Source organism: Urocampus carinirostris, chromosome 1 (assembly GCF_059441175.1).
Source record: "Urocampus carinirostris isolate Australia breed hairy pipefish chromosome 1, RoL_Ucar_1.0, whole genome shotgun sequence".
Lineage (NCBI taxonomy): Eukaryota > Metazoa > Chordata > Actinopteri > Syngnathiformes > Syngnathidae > Urocampus > Urocampus carinirostris.
The window spans coordinates 17,431,632-17,452,661 of NC_142349.1; the positions used below are offsets into that span (position 1 = coordinate 17,431,632).

The window sequence follows — 21,030 nt, forward strand, 5'->3', positions numbered from 1 at the left end:
AGCTGTGCCGCAATAATAATAATCGCGGTGGATTTGGGTACCATCTGTGAAGCATTGTTCAGACCAGCAATGCTGTGATTTTTGCAATCGGGAGATGGAATAAGAGCTTGCTCTGTCCACTCCACGCATCGGCCCGGTATAGCAGTACCTCCGGGAACGGTGCATTCGCACTGATCGCTCCTTGGCTCTATGGCTAGGACCTTGACTCAGCCTCTTGGCTGAGAGCAAGTGTCTCGGCCCTTTGACTTTGAAGCATATTATGATTTGACCGATAACGGATAATGGATAATTGATAAAGAATATAGAACAATAAACCTTACAAAATCCCCCCCTACCACTTGCATCAAATTTTTTTACACAATGTTGTTAACAATGTTACTTTTTCAAATACAGATATTGGAGAAAACCATTTTAGTGGGGATGGGGGAAGCCACCAGTACTCACTCTGACGGTTGATACCAGTTTAGGCTGCCCTCTTTGACAATCCAGAAACAGAAATTAGATACATTTTGTGAATGTGCTTAATTGCTGTTGAGATTGTCATGATTGTTTTCTGTTTTTAGTGTCAATAAATTTGTTCAAACCAAAAAAAAAAAATATATAAATAAATGTGACTTGACTTGAAAAAAAAAATGTATTAAAACATGAAGGCACAGCATGTTTAAGAGCAGGGAAATCTTTTAGTAGGGATAGGGGAGCTATCAGTACTTGCTCTAATGGCTGATACAAGTTTTGCCTGCTTTTTCGCGGCTGTTTAACAGTCCGCAAACAGAAATTATTGTCTCTAAAATGACTTTTTTAAAATAAGGTAACTATATGACTTATATATAAACATACATATTTTTGTGACACCTTTTTTGGAACAAAAGCCGAAAGAGTCAATCCCAAAAAAAGCAATGTATCAAGAATATAAAAACTGTATGAAAATGTCATCAAGACTAATATATTGCACAATATTTTTAAAATAAAGTCAGTAAGGTGCTCTTTTGGTGCTGTTGGCATAGTCCACTCGTTCAAATTTCTGGGCGTGCACATCTCCGACGACCTCTCCTGGTCTGCAAACACCAGAGCGGTGGTAGGGAAGGCCCAGCAGCGACTGCACTTCCTGAGATTGCTCAGGAAAAATAACCTAAAACAGCAGCTGCAGGTGTCTTTCTACAAAGCCACAGTGGAGAGCATCCTAACATACTGCATCACGGTGTGGTATGCGGGGTGCACAGCAGCAGACAGGAAAAAGCTCCAGAGGATCATAAAAACAGCCCAGAGAATCGTCGGCTGCTCTCTGCCCAGTCTGGAGGACATTGCCTGCTCTCGCTACCTCAGCAGAGCAGAAAACATCGTCAAGGACTTTTCTCACCCCGGCCACCATCTCTTCGACCTGCTGCCTTCCGGCAAGCGCTACAGGTCACACAAAGCAAAAACGAACAGACTCAGAGACAGTTTCTTCCCCACAGCCATTACCACCCTAAACAGACACCGCACAAACAACTGAAAACTGTTATAAAAAATAAAAAAAAATACCTCACACGTATGTAAAATGGTACTCACGTACATGCTGTCTGCACTATGTTTGTTCACTGCTCAACAGACACCGCACAAAAACTGAAAACTCGTGCCAACACTACCTCATACGAATATAATGTTACTCAAGTCTTGTTCTTGCACATGTCGACTGCACTACATTTAATGCTCAAATTGCACAATGTCTGACCATTTCCTTTTTTTGCACTATGATGTCTATGCTTGCACCAATGTATATGCGGACTATTTTTGCACCATGATGACTTTGCACCAAATGCAATATTGCACAACCGTTACGATACAACGTTATCACGACAACCCTGTATGTAACATCCCACATGCTGACATTGTTGTGTAAATACCATGTAAATTATAACTATAGCCTTATTCCCCTTGTTTTATAACATTATCTTCTCTGTTCCTTTATCTTCTTGCTCATACCCTCACTATGTGTAAAACTGGAGTGTCATGCCCAATTTCGTTGTCACAATATGTTAGCCCATTTGTAACAATGACAATAAAGGTATATTCTATTCTATTCTATTCTATTTACAGGTTTTTGTTCAGGAACAGTAACTTGTATACATGTTTAGTTGTAGCTTGTTGCTTTCTACAAGGTGGGCTTATTTCACGTCTTCATGTAAATTTGTGGTTTTGCCACAGTGGAAGACCACTTTACAACACAAATGACACCAGGCATTGTTTTTTCCGTAGTTGAAAAAAGTCAACGGTCCGCTTCTGGTTTGCCTCTGTCATTTTTAGCTCCAGGTAGAGGTCGTCAGATTGATCTGGCTTTCCAAAACTCCCCGTCGCCCTCTCCTTTTCCTGGCAGCCTGGATCTAGCTGGCCAGCCAATGTGCACTGGTAGGGAAAGAGGCTAGTTCATATTTTAGACCAGGAGTAGAGAACCTATGGCTCGCGAGTAAATATGATTGTTTTCATAAGTACATATGACTCGGTGATAAAATGCTCCATCTACGCAGATAAGTGACACATTGAAATAAATAGGTTTCAAAAGCAAAGTACCGATCCCGAGACAATAGTATCTATCCGATCCAAATTTCTACTAAGTATCGTTAATATCAATATTGAGATCGATCAGCCCACCCCTAGTGTCTAGAAAATGTCAGAGATTTTAAATGCAATACTAGTGGTATAATGGTATCACCTCAAATAAATAAATACTTACATTATCCTACAGGTGACATTTCAAACTTTTGCATTTCTTATTTCTTCTACATTGATCAAAATTAAATAAAGCTATTTATGACTACAGACAAAATATAGTCTTTAATATTTCAATAGATGCAACACCCTGAAGATACTGTCCTCGGAATGTTGACAATTTAAATGGGGCAATGTTTTGTTTGTCCATCAGCAGAGCATCATAATGACATTTCATTTCAAGGCCTAAAATTAGACTGCGCCATCAATGGATGGATGTACATTGTACTGTCCTAATAAGCTAGCATACTGTGAAGGAATTAGCCAATTAAGGGAGCTTGTAGATGAGCTGGCTCCTGTTTCAGAAAGTTGATATTTGTTTATGGGAACGGCATGTGGTTAATGAGGCCGACTCCCTCACTACCTGCCATCATGGCATTTGGTAATAAATCAGTGGCCTAGCACCACAAAGAAATACCTGCATTGGACGCAAGAGTCCTGGAGATGATCTACTGGACCTGACTTAATTAATGGCAGCCAGATGAGGAAAACAGGAGGCTCCTGAGACACATTCAGCCCACTAGCCATTTAAAAGCGAGAGCCGATGACTTCCTGCAACAGCAGCCAGAAGATGAGGTGCTTCAACCCCAAACTGAAGATGTTGCCTGGGTCAGACACATTCAAAACGGTAAGGAGAATAATGGAGCCTATGTAGTGTAGACTGTTCTGTACGTTAAATATATCAGATATTAATATAAATTGATTTTTAATGCAAACTAGAAGTTTAAACTAATGTCGCAAAATTGTAAGACGTTCAATAAGCTGGGAGACCATGCTGGTGACAGGGATTGAAATTACTGTTACGAACAGGATTTTGTGCAACTTGGAAAACCAAAATAGCTGTCAATTCGGCTGATAACAAGAAAAATGTTTCTGACGATGGCGAGCAGAAGACTGAAGTTGCGGTGTCCAAAATATATCCTGCCAATAAAAAAATTCTCGAAAAGCAGTTATTCTTTTTTTACCAACATTCTTGCCCAAAATTCAAAGATCACGCAAAAGACAAAAGATGAAAAGTAACGTCCATCTTCGATAGTTTGGATTTTTATTTTTCTGTTTGATTTTTGTTTGCAAGATTGCACCTTTTGTATTTTATTGACAAAACATGTATTTATTTAGTTCTCATTTGAATTTTCTTGACCACCCTAGTTTTAAATTTTTTACTGTCCTATCGAAGTGTGCATGATGATGCAAAACATTGCATTCAGTTGGTTCAAAATAAGAGATGAAGCATTCGTTTTTGCTAAAATACTAAAGTACAACATTACTCATAGTAATCCACTTGACATCACTTATTTAAACCGTTGCAGGTAGACGATTTAGGACCATTTTTTTTTTCAAATTAATAGATTAAAGAACGAATTCTACCCTCAGGCAGTAGTCACCCTCAATGCTGGAAAATGCTTAGACAGGAAAGTGCAACAATGACAAGGGATGATTCCATTCTTTATTTTCTTTATTATGATTTAAGATTACTTATTTTTATAGAACTACCCTCATTATCTTAAACTACTGTATTTCATCTATATATATATGTATTTTATATATATATTTTATATATATGTATATGTATATATATATATATATATATATATATATATATATATATATATATATATATATATATATATATATATATATATATATATATATATATATGTGTGTGTGTGTGTGTGTGTGTGTGTGTATGTATATATATATATATGTATATATATATGTGTGTGTGTGTGTGTGTGTGTGTATGTATATATGTATAATACTCCTTGATGTTTCATTATTCCTTTTTTGTTCTCTTAGCATTCTGTAGAGTATTGAATATACAGTACTGTTGTTACTACTATAATTTTCACATTGTTCAGTGTTCACAGACACTAACAACAAAGACAAAAGACATGAAGGAGAACAGGAGAGGACAGTACAAAAAAATCTAAAGATGCAAAAATTCCAAAGTCTTAAGGTTCCTCCCCTTTTTTATTTTACAAAAACAAGCAGAAAAAAACTACCAATGTATATTCCTCTTTTTTTTAAGTTTTTGCTTCTCAAAGCATTTTATAGAGTATTGGATATATTGTATGTACTCTTCTATTTGTCACATTCATTAGTGTTTATTTTAGGGGTACAGTATTGTTTAGATTTTTACTTAACAAAACTGTATATTATTTAGCACTACCTAGTGGCAAAAAATCCTTAAGAAAAAAATAGATTTTTAAAAAAGGCAAAAATGTGTGAACTATCATTTAATCTGTATTTTTTTTAAATACTCATCAGTTGAGAAATTTGCATTTTTTTTTTACATAAGATCATAGGTGAGCTGACATGATTGGCCCCCATCTTGCTGCTAAGCGTTCCCCCAAAAGACAAAAACTACGCAAAAAAATGCGAAGACAAATGGTGTGGTCACTTTGAGTCTCCAGAGTTTGTATTGTTCCTAGTGCTTTGTTATACTTGTTTTAAGGTTGCAATGTTTATGTCAATCTGTATATATAATAATAATACCGATGATAATGATAGGGGATTTTATTTTGAAACGTGTTTAATCCAATAAACTCAGAGCTGTGCTAATCAGTTAGCCGCTGTGCCGCTTATTAACAAATTACTGAATGCTTAATTGTTTTGTAAAAGTTAAAGAAATGCAATTAAGAAATTCAGTTTATGATGCCATTTTATTGAGGACTGGGAAAAAAACAACAACAAAGGTGCATATTGGGCCCCTTAGTGAGCAATAAAAAGAGTGCAATAAAACGTAGCATTCATTTCTAAAAATAAAATAGCAACCTTTTTAAAAACATTAATTTAGTTTAAATTTCTTTTTTTGTGCAGTTATTTTTCTCTTTGCATCTTTGGGGTCCAAGGCGGATCACACACACAAGCCGGTTTGCTACATGTCTGGCTTTTGACACGGCTCCCTTGAAATGGGCGGGGCTTGGGCTGCGCAGCTTGGCTCTCACTCAGAGGAGACAAGAAAGAAGAAAACAAGTGATGGAAAAAATAATAATAATTTCCTTGTATTGTCATTCTGTGTGACAATGTACACAGAATGAAATGTCGATTGCACCTGACCCGTTGTAGCGAGCCGATGCAGCCGCAGCCAACAGAGGGCGCCGCCGACCACTTTTTAAGTCTTAGGAATGACTCGGCCGGGGCGCGAACCACCGACCTCCCAGTCTCAAAGCGGGCGCCTTACCATCTAGGCTACTGAGCAATGTAGCCTAGAGCACAGTTTGTCCTTCACATATCAATTCAAGTAAATGTAAAAATTATAGCAATTTAAATATACTCCCAAAAGTAAAAAATCTCCCAAAACATACTTAAGTACATGTAACGGAGTATATTTGACTCGTTACTACCCACCTCTGGCGATAGGTGGAGATAAAATGCTATTATATTCTTCCTTGATACCGTTTAACTAATTTTGCCACCCACACATTTTAAAAGTTCCTGTAAATTATTGTTTTTTTTTCTTCAACATGATATGTATGAAATAAAATCACAATTTACCAGTGTGTCTCCACCACTGTCTTTATATCCACACAGAAAGTGTCTTTTGTGGCAATGGTGCTGGTGCTGCTGGTCCACCAGGCTCACTGTGACCCTCCAAATATTTCGGGCAAGTGCTGCAGACAAGCGTCTCGGCCGTGTCGCCTGCACTTGCTGTTGTGTCGCTCGAGCGGGGCCGGAAGCAGGCCGGCCGACGCCTCTGCCGGCATCCTGACCTTGGGCAAGCGCACAGAGGACGAAGGCGCCTTCAACAGCCGCTTGGAGCATCTCTTGCATGGCTACCGGAATCAAGCTGCCGGCATCCTCACGATGGGCAGGAGGGCAACGAGACTGTGGGGGCCCCTCTCGAACGCCACACACTCGCTTGTAGCAGTGGACTTGACATTTGGCAAACCACCAGAGTTCCCAAAACCCATAAACATCATTTAAAAATTGACAAATAAAAGTTTCTTCCATTAAAAGCAACTCTATTGTGCTAGTCTTAATTCCCATTTGTCCAAGAACAAAAAACAAGTCGAAAAGAGGTTTGAAGGTGGAGTGCGTTTTTGAGTTGTCCTTAAGTTTTGAAAGATATTTTCTCTATTAAGAATGTGTTTACAAAGGCCAACCGAGTTCAAAGACCCTGTATGTGTTCTTTTTTTAACTGCGCAATTCCGCTTTTTGTTATACTTTTATAAGAGCGGTCCAGGGTGGAACACATTAGGTTTGGGGAATGTGGCTATGGAGAATACTGGAGAGAGACTTTATACTCGTTTATGCATTTTTTGTGTGTGTACCGTTAAATTGGTGAGAGTAATAAAAGGCCTATTTTAAGTATAGTCCAAACGCCAACACTAAACCCAAGTAAAATGTAAAAAGAAAAGTTTATTCGGGCTTATCTAAAAAATGAATGTGCGTGCACGTACATCGTGAATAACTTGACAAGGGATGCAATCGAGACTTTAATCCAACCATTCTTAACGTTTATAATGCTGTAAAAATGTGTGGAAATAAATGAGTAATTCTTGGGTATGAATACTCTAGTTCCAGCACCACCGCGACCCTATGAGGATAAGCGATGTAGATAATGGATGGATGGATGAATCCCCAATTTGTTTTTTTTTTTTAAGAGGCCTGTATAAGTGTTTATTTTTTGTTTTATTTTGGGTTTTGTTTTTGCAGCTTCAGACAAGTTATTTCGTTTTTTTAAAGTTTTTTTTGTTTTAACATTTGTGTTGCCGACCCCCGCCGTAATGAATGTGGAACTTTACCACACTGAGCACGAGTTTCCTTCAAGTTTTCATTTTGTTCCGTAGGCATTCTATTTGAGTAAACGGGCTCCATTTTTGAGTAAACATTGTCATGTTGCCGATTAATATATACTCAAAATTAGCGAAGGATAAAATAGTTAAACTGATCGTTTTACATGAGTAAATTACGCGTAAAGTAATTCGTTCCGGAACAGGTTAAGCGGAACGTTACATGACACCGTGCACTGTTTCTTGTCGATGATTATTCGACGTCGTACAATGTCTCGCGTTGACATTTCTTTGTTTACATTTTTCGGGAGTGCTTCAAATTGAACGCTATAGAACACAATATTAGATTCGTTACATCATTATTACGTATCAAGCGATGTAATGGAGGAGCTGAGCAAGGAGGCTGCCGGAGAACAACACGTGAAGGAAGAAGGAGAGGTCCCAATTATTCCAGACATAACTGCAGTTGTTACTGATGAAGACGACGTTGAGTCTTTAACCCATGCCGAGATTTTAGATGTTTTTGAGGAGGGTCTCGCTCGCCTGGTACAAGATCCATTACTTTGTGACCTTCCCATTCAGGTATGTTTTAAACTGCTGGCAATTGATTCTCTTATTCATAACTGCAATTCACCTTACTGAGCTATAAATCCTCTTGCAAATCCAACGCGTGTCAAGACATACCATGGAGAATAAAAACCAAGATCCTTCTTGGAAACACGTTTATTTAATTTACTAAATAAACAACACAATTGTTTCAGCATCTTTCTTAGTTATTCCTACAGTTGCTGTGCATTCAGTATTGCCGAATACCAGGGGTGATTTTAGGTTCAGAGCCTTGGGGTTTCTGAGCACCCAAACTGTCTGGCTGGTTAAAAAAAACATTTCTCACTTCAAGTGATCAAGGATCATTCAATACTGTTGAGGAGTGTCACTCCCCAATTTTAAACCTCAAAAAACACTTTGTGGTTAGCAGAAACACTGTTACTATGCCATGCCCAATTTTTACTCATTTATTTCCAATGGAGTAACATAACCGCTGTATCGCCTAAATACACTGTAGCCTCCAGACTTCACTGTCATGCTGCAAGTGACACTAGCCAAGCGAAAGAGTAGCGGGGATGGGGGCGAGAGTGGTGCTAGGAATATATATATATATATATATATATATATATATATATATATATATATATATATATATATATATATATATATCGTTATTCGGCGTATTCAATTTAAAACGATCAAATGATGTACAAAATACAGGAAAACATAGATGATGAAAGGTACGTGTTTGCTTTAGTTCTTAAACCGAGTCCTGCGAAGATAATTAATCCAAATACAGTAATCCCTCAATTATCACGGTTCATGGGTACCAGAACACTTGCAAGAGGTGAAAATCCGCAAAGTAGCAGTGGCTCTTCACAAAATACCCAAGGGATCAAACTTACGCCGAGATGACATACATACGACTGAAAACTTACGACTGTAACCAAATAACAATTATAGAGCTACAAATAAAACGCACGACACAGAATTGCAGTCTAATGAATGCTCTTTATACGAAAGTACAATTGAATTGGAGGGCTTCTCCTTTCAGTGTAATAAATCGAGTCAGAGCTGCACGCTAGCATTGGGTACCCCCAAATCAGCCACGTCCCCGCCATGGGCCCGGTCACTCAGACGTTTGCGTCTGTATCGCGGCTGAATCACGGCCAGACATTTCTGCCCGTGAAGCAGACGCTGTCGCCCGCGGTGGAAAATGCGCAAAATTGGCCAACCCGCTGTTCACCCGTGGTATGCCCGCGAAACAGACGCCGGCAGGTGTTCCGTTTCCTCATTGCGTCAGTTCCACGTCCTTTCTGCGTGTGGACCACGGGTATAAAAGCTGCCGGGCTGTAGAAATCATAACCGCTCAAGACACAGTCCCGTGAAAATCAAGATTTCAAGCTATGGCATCGAAGAAGAAGCCAATATGTTATTATTGTAATAGTTTTTCATTTTTATTTTATTATCTTGTTATGAAATGAAAAGAAATGTCAAGAAATAAAAATGGATTAAGACGAGGTCACTACGGTGACGGGGATCCATGTTCACCCCTTGACGTCTCGAGCACAACTGACGTGTGTTCGGCAAATCGCGCTCAATATACCCGGAGAAAAGCGTTTGACCGTCACACGCGTTACACACGCTAATTCACGTGATAACGCCGCGATACAGGCGCAGGACGAACGTGCTATGACCGTGCTCCACCCGCGATTACCCGCTAAAATTCCGCTTCCTACCCGCGTGTAACCACGCCCTGGCCGCGGCCGTAGCACGTCGTTCCGCGTCTGTACCGCGTCATATCCGCGTGTGTACCACGTGTGGCGCCCGCGGTTTCCCGCGGTCTAAAGTTTTGTGCAGCGCAAAACTTTTTCGCGCGGCCAACCGCGTGTAAATTTCTTGACGCCTGTAAAGCACGGCTGTATCTCGTCTATATTGTGATCTCAACGTGGGCAACAGCGTCTGATTGACGGGCAGAAATTTCTGGCCGTGATTCAGCCGCGATACAGACGCAAACGGCTGTGTGACCGGGCCCCATAATAGAATACAACCTTCCCGAATGTAGTGGTTCCTTACGTAATGTAGCTTCAGAGGTCATCCGTTCAATGGGTAATGGATCCATCGCTGATGAAATACAGGCTCGGCATGGATGGCTTGTAATGTAGCCATAGCAGTAGCCCGGACCTGCAGCATCACTATTGCTTATCTCTCGCAACAGACTAGGTTTCTTTCCCTGATAACAACCTTCAGAGAATCTCTTTGAGCTCTTCTGACTTTCCTCACAGTCCAATTTAATAGATGAATATCTCTTCAATGTGATTAGTCGCTAAAAACTAGTTATTGCTGTACTTCGCAGCTTGTTTTGGTGGCCACATTTACTGGTTCGCCCGCCCAACCGTTTGACTGACAGCATACACCAGCCTATAACAGTCGCAGACACATGCCCCCGTGATAGTACTTGCTGTGTGCTGTCTGCTGTAGAACGTAATGCATGATACGTTGATATCAATGACAATAAGAAAAATTCAATTCAAAATCCACAAAAAGGTGAACCAGCGACAACTTTTCTGATCACAACATCAGCCTTACAATATGTCCACTTTAATAAATAATAGAAAACGTTTTCAGACTCAGTATCAAACCATGGCTAAACGCCATCATGTTTGGTGTTGTTCTAAGCAATTAAATCAGTTGTTCGTCCTCATGTTTAGTTTTGTTTTCACAGGTGACACTTGAGGAAATCAATTCTCAGATTGCCCTGGAGTATGGCCAAGCAATGACTGTCAAGGTTTTAAAGGCTGACGGTGAAGTCATGCGTACGTGTTTGAAAAATATAAATGCACATTTTGAAATAATGATGATAGAAATATTCTTCCTTAACTTCTTTAATGCCCGATGTTTTCCTCAAATTGGAAGAGCCGGTGCAAGCCAATGATTGCCATTTTGACTTATTTTTGAAGGCCTGCAGAAAATTTCGTTTTGTAGCTGTATAGCCATCAAGAAAGATATATCAAAAGAAAGTTTGAACCCTCATCTTTCATTACAAAAAAGTATGTTTCTAGCTTTTACCATTGTTTAGTAAACAACAGTCGAACATCGTTAGGTTTCTTGAGAATACTCGTTTTCAAGAAAGCTATGTGCTTTTTTTGGCATTTGTGATTCTCCATTATCTATACAAGGCTTTCCATAAACACATGGACACTTTAGTCGCAAAACAACATTTTAGTGCAAGAACACTGAACTGATGCATAAGGAATGTATAAACTTTTCGGTGAAGTGATCACACGATTTCGGACACGCACGAAACGTAAAACCTTTCTAACCAGACAATGAAGATGGAATTTCATCTTCTTTTTTTTAAAAGAAAAAAGCTCTGTTACAAAGTTAATGTCCTATTAATATTTGCCCACTTTTTGCGACTCTCCCTACACTGCTTCAGTATACCTACACGCCATACAAAAGCTAATTCGCCATAAAAGGGAAGCAACAATGGGAAATTGGGTCTCCATGATGTGTAAACAAAATCTTCTCCTGTCATCTAATGGTGATTTATCATACTGAATAATTCCCAGAAGCTTAATACCTACCAATGAGCAGTACCAAACGCTTCATAATCATTTTAAAAATAAAACAAGAAAAACATATTTTTACATTTATTTATACATAATGGCATTGAATGAGTTAAATGTTGTTGTTCTGTTTTGTGTGTGTTTCTTTTCTTTTTGAATAGTAAATGTTCTGCATTAATATAGCGCTTTTCAAGTCACTGAAGATGACACTTACCCATTCACACACACTCACACATAGATAGCGGCAACAGCCATGCGAGGCACCTACCTGCTTATCAGGGGCATTAGGGCTTCAGTGTCTTGCCCAAGGACACTTCGACATTTAACTCGGAGTAGCCGGGAATCGAACGAGCGCTCTTCATCCTTAGCCGCACAGAGAATTGTGTTACCACCTTTTTCTTTTTCTTTTCAAGCCATTGTTGTTGTGCAAGATGCGAGCGTGCTAGACTTAAAGAAAGCCATTCGAAGGTTTGTGCAGCTGAAACAACAGCGTGAAGGCGGCGTGAGCCACATCAGCTGGTAATGGGGAATTAAACACTCTTTGCATGTTGCAAAACGTACTGAGGAATAAATATTGAATTGCCTTTTTAGGAAGTATATTTGGAGGAGTTATAGTTTGGTGTTTCAAGGGGAAAAATTAGAAGACGACCGTGTGAGGCTAAAGGAGTAAGTTAAGACTAAATAAGCATGAGGATTTGATATTGGTGTAACAAGTACTTCTTTTTTCTTTTCAGCTATGGAATCAGGAACAGAGATGAAGTGACATTCATGAAGCGGCTCAGGAAGAAGTAAACTAATTTTTTCGTGCTCGGATTTCATTAGTATATATGAAGATTTATTAAAAAACGTTAATTGGAGAAAGTGGTTCATTTTTACTACTGTTTTAATAAAGTCTTTTTACCCTCAGAAGAACAATGACCTTGTATTTTTTTTTAAATATGCTTGCTCAACAAATATGTAGACTTATGCGTAACCCCTATGTTACAGGATAAAGCCATCCATCCACCCATCCATCCATTATCTGCACCGCTTATCCTCAGTAGGGTCGCGGGGGTGCCGGAGCCCAAAAACATACTTACGCATTTTATTTGTTTGTGGTTGATATAACATTTGTGTCGGTGAGTAAATATTCTTAAATGTGATTCAAACCAGGGCAATGTTGTTCAACATTTTTTGAACCAAGGCACATATTCAAAAAGATTTCAAGGCACACTCTCTGTCAAAAATTTTTAAAAGCTCATTTTTTGCACCAGTTCAATGTTTTTTAAGCTAGAATTATCACGTTGCCTAAATTGACGGTATAACATTTCTCATATCGTTTGTGGTCACCAGAACTCATTCATTTCAACAAAATGAATCCATTATTGTCTGCACCGCTTATACCCAGTAGGGTCGCGGGTGTGCTGGGACCCATCCCAGCTGTCTTCAGCCAGTGGGCAGGGGAAACCCTATATTGCTTGTCAGGGCAGTCTCAGGGCACACAGGGACAGACAACTCACTCACACTTAGGGACAATTTAGACCTGTGGTTCCCATAGTGGGCGGTAGCCCCTGGGGGCGGTGGAAAGATTTTTTTTTGGTGGGGGGGGGAGAAGAAGGCAGTAGGGGGCGGCAGTCCGAAGTCAAAGTAAGAAGTTTGAACGTAGTGCGGTTGTGAAACCACAAAGCACTACGTTTTTTTCAAGGTTTTGGCCAACCACAATTGTTACTGTTTGAGATTTAAAAGCGCTGACCAATCAGGGAAGTTTCAATAATAGCACAAGCCAATAAACGTGATTCAATGTTTTCAAGTGCCACACTCACCGTGTGAGCTCATTGCGGACTCCGTAAACATAGTTCCGGAGTCAACAAACGAGAAGGAAATGAAGCTTGCTCTGAAGATGGACGGTAAATCACTTGTTCGGACCTATTTTGGTTTTGAAGAAACGGACGCGGAACGGAAGAAAACGCCCGTTGCAGAATTTACTTTTGTGTCGTCGCCAGGTCCAGAGGAAACCAAAGTCTATTAATACACTGGGGAGCCAAGGGGCCGCCAGTCTGCAAAAGTTTGCGAACCATTGATTTAGACCGACCTATAAACCTCACATGCATGTTTTCGGAATGTGGAAGGAAACCAGAGTGACCGGAGGAAACCCATGCAAGCACAGGGAGAACATGCAAGCTCCACACAGGAAGGCTGGTAGCTGGATTTGATCCCATAGCCTCAGAACTCTCCTGCGTTAACCACTCAGCTGCCGTGCTGCCTTACAAAATGAATCCATTTACTGTTATTTTGTATGGTACTATATTTTCTTTTTCAAGTCTAACCATATTTTTATCTTTTTTACTAGAAAAGTGACAAAAAATAATACTTAAAAACGTAAATCGTTTATTTCTATATTTGTTTACAGTGCTTTCTTAAACAACTTCACAAAGCAGAATACATTATGAAATTGATTCCCTGTACTATGCCATGAGCAGAAAATTAGTGAATGACAAGGGAGAAAGTAATCAGCTGCCACATCAGGCAGGAGATGCGGTCCTTGATGATCGGGTTGCCAAACTCTACTCTAGATAATGAGCAGACAAAAACAATTTTGGGCTTTTTTTTCAGATGACTGCAACAATATGAGACTAACAGTTAATCCGTTAAGAAATGAATTAGGGATAGACGGATTGATCCATATATCAATATTATCCATACTAAGGAAGTAATTGGATTGCGTCAATACTATTGTCCTGGAATCAATACTTCACTCCTCTACCAGTTCCCTTAAAGCGGCACTTCTCTATGGAGATGGCGCAACCTTTCTCTCCCTCACAGCGCCTTTGGCAACTCTCTAAATGTATGCTTGAGTGTGTGACTGACAGACACACCTTTAGCAAATCTCCCTGCTGGCCATCTGATACATCCTGTCGACCAGGCAGAGGAGTGGCCCAAATCTATGTGCCCACCTCTACCAGTAGCTATAAAATACAAAGGCAGACAAGAAATGCAGCCCTGTGCAGACTTTTTTTAACTACAGAAGAGGAAAAATCCAGGTAAAATTTGTGCGGTAATGTGGTCTGCTACTGTGACAACACCTAACGTTTACAACAACACAATAGAAAAACCCACCCTGCAGAAGACGACAAGCTGCAACCCAAAATGTAAACTTGTTGCTGTTCCTGTACTGTGGCAAGCAGCCATTGAGAGACAATTGAAACTTTATTTGCATTACTGACTTTATTTTCAAGATATTGTGCAATGAAATATATTTGCGTTATCTAGTTGACATTTTTATACATTATTTGTATTTTGTTACATTGCTGCGTTTTTGGTTCGATTTTCTTGGTTTTTGTTCTGAAACAGTTGTAATAGAAGTATTTCTATTAATTTTTATACTGTTGAAGTTTGTAATGTGGTCGTTTCATTAAAAATGAAAACATTTTGTTGCCTAAAATATTTGTACTTTGTCATAAACTGACTCAAAGAGCAAGGTATTGGATTGGTATCTGTCAAGATGCATACTACTATGTGTTTACCCGGATCAAGTCGATACCAAAAATATTAGTATCACCCTCCTCTTATATACTGTAAATTGCAGTGTGACACCTGCTGGTGCACTCCAGTGGAGGGTTTCCTTCAAATGAAGGTTTAATAAAACAATGTATGTGATTGAATAATGAAGTAAAAACATTTATTATTTACCACAGCATATATAAAGCAACGTCAGCCATTTTAATATGCAGAAGTAAGTTTTTGAAAGGAACAAGAAAGTGAAATCATCAAAATTCCATGCAAAATGCATTTTTTTTGTCCCAACTCCCCGTTTTTAAAATGTTACACGAGTCTCTTAAATGCAAATGTTTAATTTTTAACTACGAACTAAACAAAACAAATCAGACTGTGGTGTTACCCGCCAACATCGATTGGTTTGAAAGCACACTAAGACGTCAGCACGGCATTATCTGCACCGTCAGTCGAGCGTCTCCTCCCCGGCAGTTGCCAACAGATAAGAAGGAATAAATTACAAAAAAATTCAAAAAAAGAAAAGCATGTCACAATCTGAAAAATTAAAAAAAATGTGGCGCAAGTGCCAAGATTTGAAATCTGGTGTCTCGTCTTTGAAGTGCGCCACAATTTATCTGTTATGATCTAGATTGTTTGATGAAAACCAGCTTTAGTTTGTTTTATTTTTTACGGTTAACGTTCACACTAAATATGAGTGTTTTTTTCTTCTTTGTTGTTGTTTTTTTTTTTTTTGCTTTAAATTAGAATCAAAAAGAAAATGATCAAACTATAAAACGATTGTGTATGTCACTCCTGGTCCACCCTCATCTCTACTATAGACTAGAGAGCTCAAATTCTTTTCTTAAATTGCCTTTATACTTGTTGCTTTATTGAACATTCGTATATACATTACCATACAAACATTTTAGCACCGTGTTGCATAAACAGTACATTCAAACTGTACAACAAACCAATATACCAATAACGAAAACGATTAATCAAAATATAAAATGAAACATACCAAGGAGGAAACAGAAAGTAACATGAAATGCCAAGTCAAGCCAAGTCAAGTAATTTTTATTTGTATAGCCCTTAATCACAAAGAGTCTCAAAGGGCTTCACAGGTTATTACACAGACTATATTACACAGACTATATTACACTGACTATTTTTCAGATTATTATTACATCATCCCCTGCTCTGGAACCAACATGAGGGCAAGGAAAAACTAAAAAAAAACCTCAACATGAGGAAAATGAAAAAACCTTGAGAAGGGACAGCACATGTGGTATCCCCCTTCCAGAATAACCAGACAGAAAAGGATGTTGCAATCCACGAAAAGTATAGGTTATTCATATGCTATAGAGTAGAAGTGAGTTTTAAGCTTAGCTTTAAACATTTCCACTGAAGTTGCAGATCGGATCTCTGGGGGAAGAGCATTCCACAGCACCGGTGCCCGGATGGAGAACGCTCTCGAACCAGCGGAACATTTCTTGGCTCTTGGTATCACCAGAAGACCGGCGCTCTCAGAACGAAGGCTTCGGACCGGAACATAGGGGGAAATCAGATCTGACAGATATGAGAGAGCAAGTCCATGTATGATTTTGTATAATACTAAGAGAACCTTAAAATCACATCTTAGGCTAACAGGGAGCCAATGTTTGCAAATATTTTGTTTTTAATTGCCTTCTGGTTCTGGGACAACTTTATGAATATGATGTTATGTTTCACTTCACATTGGAAGGCAATAAAATAATTTTTTCGCTTAGAGCTCTAACTTCGCTCAGGCACATCCGACTAATCTGCGGCCGCAATTTGGTCATCACGGATAATAGGCGATGTCCTATGAAAAGGACTGTCTTGAACTTTATATTTCGGGACCCTTCTCTTTACAAACAAAAACAAAAACAAAAAATCACCAGTGCAATATTCGATTCAAAATTGATTCAGAAATAGGCAAGGCAAGTTTATTTTTTATAGCACAATTCATACACAAGGCAATTCAAAGTGCTTTACAGAAATGGCAAAGAGACAGGTTAAAACACACAATTACAGTTAAAACATAGAAGAAAAGACATTGAAAATTTTAAATGTGGTTTTTAAAATGCATTCAAACCACAGATGAAACATAATAAAATCAATGAATTAAAATAAAGTAAAAGTGAAGAGTGCAGATAGAACCCTTTCAGTTGTATGCACAGTTGAACAGAGCTGTTTTCAGCCTGGACTTAAACACTGTCAGAGTAGACGCCTGTCTGACGTCATCAGGAAGACTATTCCAGAGTTTAGCTGCATGGAACTGAAACGCAGCTTCACCCTGTTTAGTCCTGACTCTGGGCACCAGCAGGTCTGTCCCTGAGGTTCTCAGGGTCAGAGATGGTTCATATGGGACCAACATGTCACGGATGTACTTTGGTGTTAGACCACAAAGAGACTTATACACCAGTAGAGCTGTTTTAAAGTCTATTCTCTGAGCGACAGGAAGCCAGTGCAGAGACCTGAGCACAGGACTAATATGGACGTTCTTCCTGGTTCTAGTCAGGACCCGAGCAGCAGCGTTCTGGATGATCGGCAGCTGTCTTACCTGTATTCACCAATTGCTGTTTTGAGGAGCCGCTTTTCTTTCCCAAATTTTGCATTTAAAAAATGCACATTATACATGCACATTACTGTTGAGAATTCAAATTTCAATTACTAAAATTAGAGATGAATTTTGGGCCATTGATAACAACGTAGGGAACATTGTTTACAGAAAAATTAGACATGACACTCCAGGATGAACAAAATACACACATAGATGGATACTGTAAATAGATAAAAAGAGAAAGATAAGTCAGATGTGTAGGCGAATTTATTTACAGGGTAGTGCTTGAAGTTTTTGTTCAACGGTTAAAAGAATGTTTAATGCTAAATAAAGTTTTTCAAGGTTATGGAATAGTTTTACTACGACAAAAAATATTTACCAATTTATAGTATTACGTGTCTTATTTGACCATATTTATAGCCTGTCTTTTCTTGGAAAATCTTCCAAAATATCGTTCCACTGTAAGAGTAGTAGTGGAACAAAATGTTTCTTTCGTGCAGTTGTCCAAACCCTCTTAAAAAGATAGGAGAGGAATAGAGTAAGAAAGGTACATTTATAATGTTTTAAAGCTAAATTACCACTGACAAACATGTGTTCAACAATTATTTTCAGGATTATTTTAGTTAAATAAAAATACACTTATAATTAAAAACATTCTGTTGTTTCCGATTGTTTGCCTCATTCTATGTATTATTCTCTAATTGTACTTGAAAAGAAAATTTTAAAATGTAGGACAAGAAAAGATGAGTGTTACAATTTTGTAAAAAGAAAAAAAACGGAAGTATATATTAATAATTTAACTAAAACATATATATTAAAAAACATGTTCAAAATAATGTGCTAGAGGAAGAAGATAATCTGATTCAATTATTATTTGAAATAATGTTTCAGCTTTCCCCGTGACCCCAGTGGGGATAAGCAGCGCAGAAAATGTATCAATGTATGATTATTTGACTTTCAGCACATTTGGGGTTGCCAATTTTAGCTTTTGATGTGGCGAAAGGCGGCATGGTGCAACAATGTTGTGTTCACAATGAGCAGATGTCGGGTTATCTCCAAAGTAGCATATCTCGCTGGAAGCGGTCATGGGTGCGGCTGCGCTTTTCCACCTATAAAACGACCCCTGCTGCTCTTCAGTAGCATCAAAGCCCTCAAAGCCACAGCCAAGATGACCACCCTAAGCGAGAAAGACAAGCAAACCATCAAGATCTTCTGGGCCAAAGTGTCCCCAAAGATCGAGGACATCGGCAACCAGGCTCTGTCCAGGTAAGCCTTGACCCGAAGCTTACAGTCTTTTTACCAGCTTTCCCCTGCCTCTGTTCTCATGGACTGCTTTTCCCCGCACAGGCTGCTGGTTGTGTACCCCCAGACCAAGACTTACTTTTCTCACTGGAAGTCCTTGGCTCCTGGCTCCGAGCCTGTCAGGAAGCACGGCAAGAGCATCATGTCCGGCGTGGGTGATGCTGTGGGCATGCTCGACGACCTGAAAGGAGGCCTCAGGAACCTCAGTGAGCTGCACGCCTTCACCCTGAGAGTGGACCCTGCTAACTTCAAGGTAAGGCTAGAAAATTCAACTTTAAATATGAGCGCATGCAGGGAACTGAACTCAGAGCAGGTGTTAGAAATTCATGCTGTGCAGTGTTAAACTAAAATAACAAAGTCGAGTATTTTGAACAAGGAACTGTGCTTAGGTTAGCCAAATCACAACAAACGATTTCAATGGAGACAATGGATGACAAGTTACATTAGGCCTTTCAGATATTAGATAAAAGAATGGAGCTGCTTTACTCACTAGCTTTGAACTTCCTTGCTTGGCGTTTTCCTATCTATAAGCACTCTTGTAGGTAAGACCTTTGGGTCTCACTTTGGTACAAGGGTTAGGTTGAGTCACCCTCCCCTGCCTAAGGTAGGCGACTAAGACAAAATAAGACTACGTACTATTTTAGATAAAACAGACTTCTTCTGTGTCATGTCGAAAAAGGCTCCACAGCTGTATATTCAATCTTTCTGGCATCCAATAAATAGCTAAATAAGAATATGCAGTCTCCTGGATGAAAAAGAACGGGGAAGAGTCTTAGGCTGAACCTTACAGTCCCAAAGTAATAATACCTTGCGCTATGCTCTTCTTCACAGATCTTCACCCACTGCATTCTCGTGGTTTTTGCCAACATGTTCCCTGACGATTTCACCCCCGAAGTGCACGTGTCATTCGATAAGTTCTTGGCCGCTGTATCTCTGTCCCTGGCTGAGAAATACAGATAAATCGGAAGACAACCTCACTGACTACAAGAAAGCAGCAGCAGCAATTCTTTGATGTGTGCGCTTATCATCAATAAATGCAAAATGTAACACAAAGACAAATTTTGACTGTTCTTCTCAAAGCCAAACAATAAAAGACACATTGCTTATATAAAAAGTAAGTCGTATCCAGGGCAAAACATCCAGACAACAATCACTGATTTCAAATGAATATTAACATTAACTTAACTCTTGCAAAAATGTAAAGCTTGAAACTCACCATCATTAAGTATTGTGAATTAGTAACTGTTGTAAACAGGTCTAGTAAACCATCTCCATGCAGAATTATACAATTTATGCAAAACTTTTTAATAAACAGCACCAGTTCTGACTGATTACATTTTCCAATTTTCCTCTTTTGCAAAGTTCATTTAATTAACAGTCGGATATTAGGGGCTAAAATCTAGCAAAAAATGGAGTTCATTGATGTGGAGTTACTATAGACAATTGTTTTTCAACCTTTTTTGGTGTGCCGCTGAAAAAGGCCCACTTATATCTTTGCAAAAATAGCACAACCTTTTTCAGGATCTTTGCTTTCTGCCATTGATCGGCTGGGTCACGGTAACAGTCATCCATAACAGCAGGTGGCAGCAGATAACTTTTTTAAATTTATCAGTATACGTTTACACTACTGAATATCTGCTCATGCACATTTTTTTCTACTTAACAGTAACAAACACGATTTAACATCACGCCACGTTATTTGAAAATTGGAAACTAACAACGTAGTCATAGAATATTTATGAGCCACTCTGCTGAAATGATCCACTTGTCAGAGGACAACATTTGGTATTATTGACCGATATAGAGCGAGAGGGCCAATAATTGTTTTTTAAACACTTTTTCCTTCAGACTCTAATCTTTATTTCCACAGCAGCCTAAATATTTAATTGAAGTTTCAATTTAATAACATTTATGATTTGTAAACAAACAACCAAACAACTTTTATTTTTGTCAGGACCGTAACGAAGACAGGACCCACTTGCATGCGTTTCTCTTAGTTTTATTAGGAAGAAGGGAAAGGTTAAAGTACAGGATCTGTAGATCGTTGATCGTGGGGAACATGTTACTCAGACGCGGA

General features: G+C 38.9%; 3 protein-coding genes, 1 long non-coding RNA gene and 1 pseudogene across 5 annotated transcripts in view; 4 read left to right on the forward strand and 1 right to left on the reverse strand.

Annotated features, from left to right (window-relative positions):
• The first annotated feature begins 53 nt into the window (after positions 1-53).
• Positions 54-170, forward strand: LOC148373762 (U2 spliceosomal RNA; annotated as a pseudogene).
• Positions 171-3,074: 2,904 nt separating this feature from the next.
• Positions 3,075-6,672, forward strand: hcrt (hypocretin (orexin) neuropeptide precursor). The gene is made up of 2 exons (XM_088320607.1): positions 3,075-3,373; positions 6,280-6,672. Exons 1-2 carry the CDS (start codon positions 3,290-3,292, stop codon positions 6,670-6,672), a joined length of 477 nt encoding a protein of 158 aa, XP_088176733.1. The 5' UTR covers positions 3,075-3,289.
• A 1,036-nt stretch (positions 6,673-7,708) lies between these two features.
• On the forward strand, positions 7,709-13,114 carry snrnp25 (small nuclear ribonucleoprotein 25). Its single transcript, XM_088353750.1, has 5 exons — positions 7,709-8,063; positions 10,753-10,843; positions 12,010-12,115; positions 12,188-12,262; positions 12,331-13,114. Exons 1-5 carry the CDS (start codon positions 7,863-7,865, stop codon positions 12,386-12,388), a joined length of 531 nt encoding a protein of 176 aa, XP_088209876.1. The 5' UTR covers positions 7,709-7,862; the 3' UTR covers positions 12,389-13,114.
• Positions 13,115-17,001: 3,887 nt separating this feature from the next.
• The window catches only part of LOC148373765 (uncharacterized), a 37,563-nt gene continuing 33,534 nt past the window's right edge, over positions 17,002-21,030 (reverse strand). Inside the window, exons 2-4 of one of the 2 annotated variants that reach the window (XR_015849783.1) lie at positions 19,761-19,896; positions 19,033-19,134; positions 17,002-18,828 (exon numbers count right to left, since the gene is read on the reverse strand). This is a non-coding gene — a long non-coding RNA (uncharacterized LOC148373765). Of the gene's footprint in view, positions 18,829-19,032; positions 19,135-19,218; positions 19,699-19,760; positions 19,897-21,030 lie in introns of those variants that run through there. The other variant, XR_015849782.1, reaches the window with a different exon arrangement.
• LOC148373766 (hemoglobin subunit alpha-2-like) lies at positions 18,720-20,012 on the forward strand. The gene is made up of 3 exons (XM_088329182.1): positions 18,720-18,917; positions 18,999-19,206; positions 19,785-20,012. Exons 1-3 carry the CDS (start codon positions 18,820-18,822, stop codon positions 19,911-19,913), a joined length of 435 nt encoding a protein of 144 aa, XP_088185308.1. The 5' UTR covers positions 18,720-18,819; the 3' UTR covers positions 19,914-20,012.

Excerpts from the sequence above, each read along its gene's own strand:
- hcrt (XM_088320607.1), top strand. The coding sequence starts at position 3,290 with ATGACTTCCTGCAACAGCAGCCAGAAGATGAGGTGCTTCAACCCCAAA. Across the intron at positions 3,374-6,279 it reads GGTCAGACACATTCAAAACG|AAAGTGTCTTTTGTGGCAAT; the intron begins GTAAGGAGAATA and ends ATATCCACACAG.
- snrnp25 (XM_088353750.1), top strand. The coding sequence starts at position 7,863 with ATGGAGGAGCTGAGCAAGGAGGCTGCCGGAGAACAACACGTGAAGGAA. Across the intron at positions 8,064-10,752 it reads TTTGTGACCTTCCCATTCAG|GTGACACTTGAGGAAATCAA; the intron begins GTATGTTTTAAA and ends TTGTTTTCACAG. Across the intron at positions 10,844-12,009 it reads GGCTGACGGTGAAGTCATGC|CCATTGTTGTTGTGCAAGAT; the intron begins GTACGTGTTTGA and ends TTTCTTTTCAAG.
- LOC148373766 (XM_088329182.1), top strand. The coding sequence starts at position 18,820 with ATGACCACCCTAAGCGAGAAAGACAAGCAAACCATCAAGATCTTCTGG. Across the intron at positions 18,918-18,998 it reads GGCAACCAGGCTCTGTCCAG|GCTGCTGGTTGTGTACCCCC; the intron begins GTAAGCCTTGAC and ends TTCCCCGCACAG. Across the intron at positions 19,207-19,784 it reads TGGACCCTGCTAACTTCAAG|ATCTTCACCCACTGCATTCT; the intron begins GTAAGGCTAGAA and ends TCTTCTTCACAG.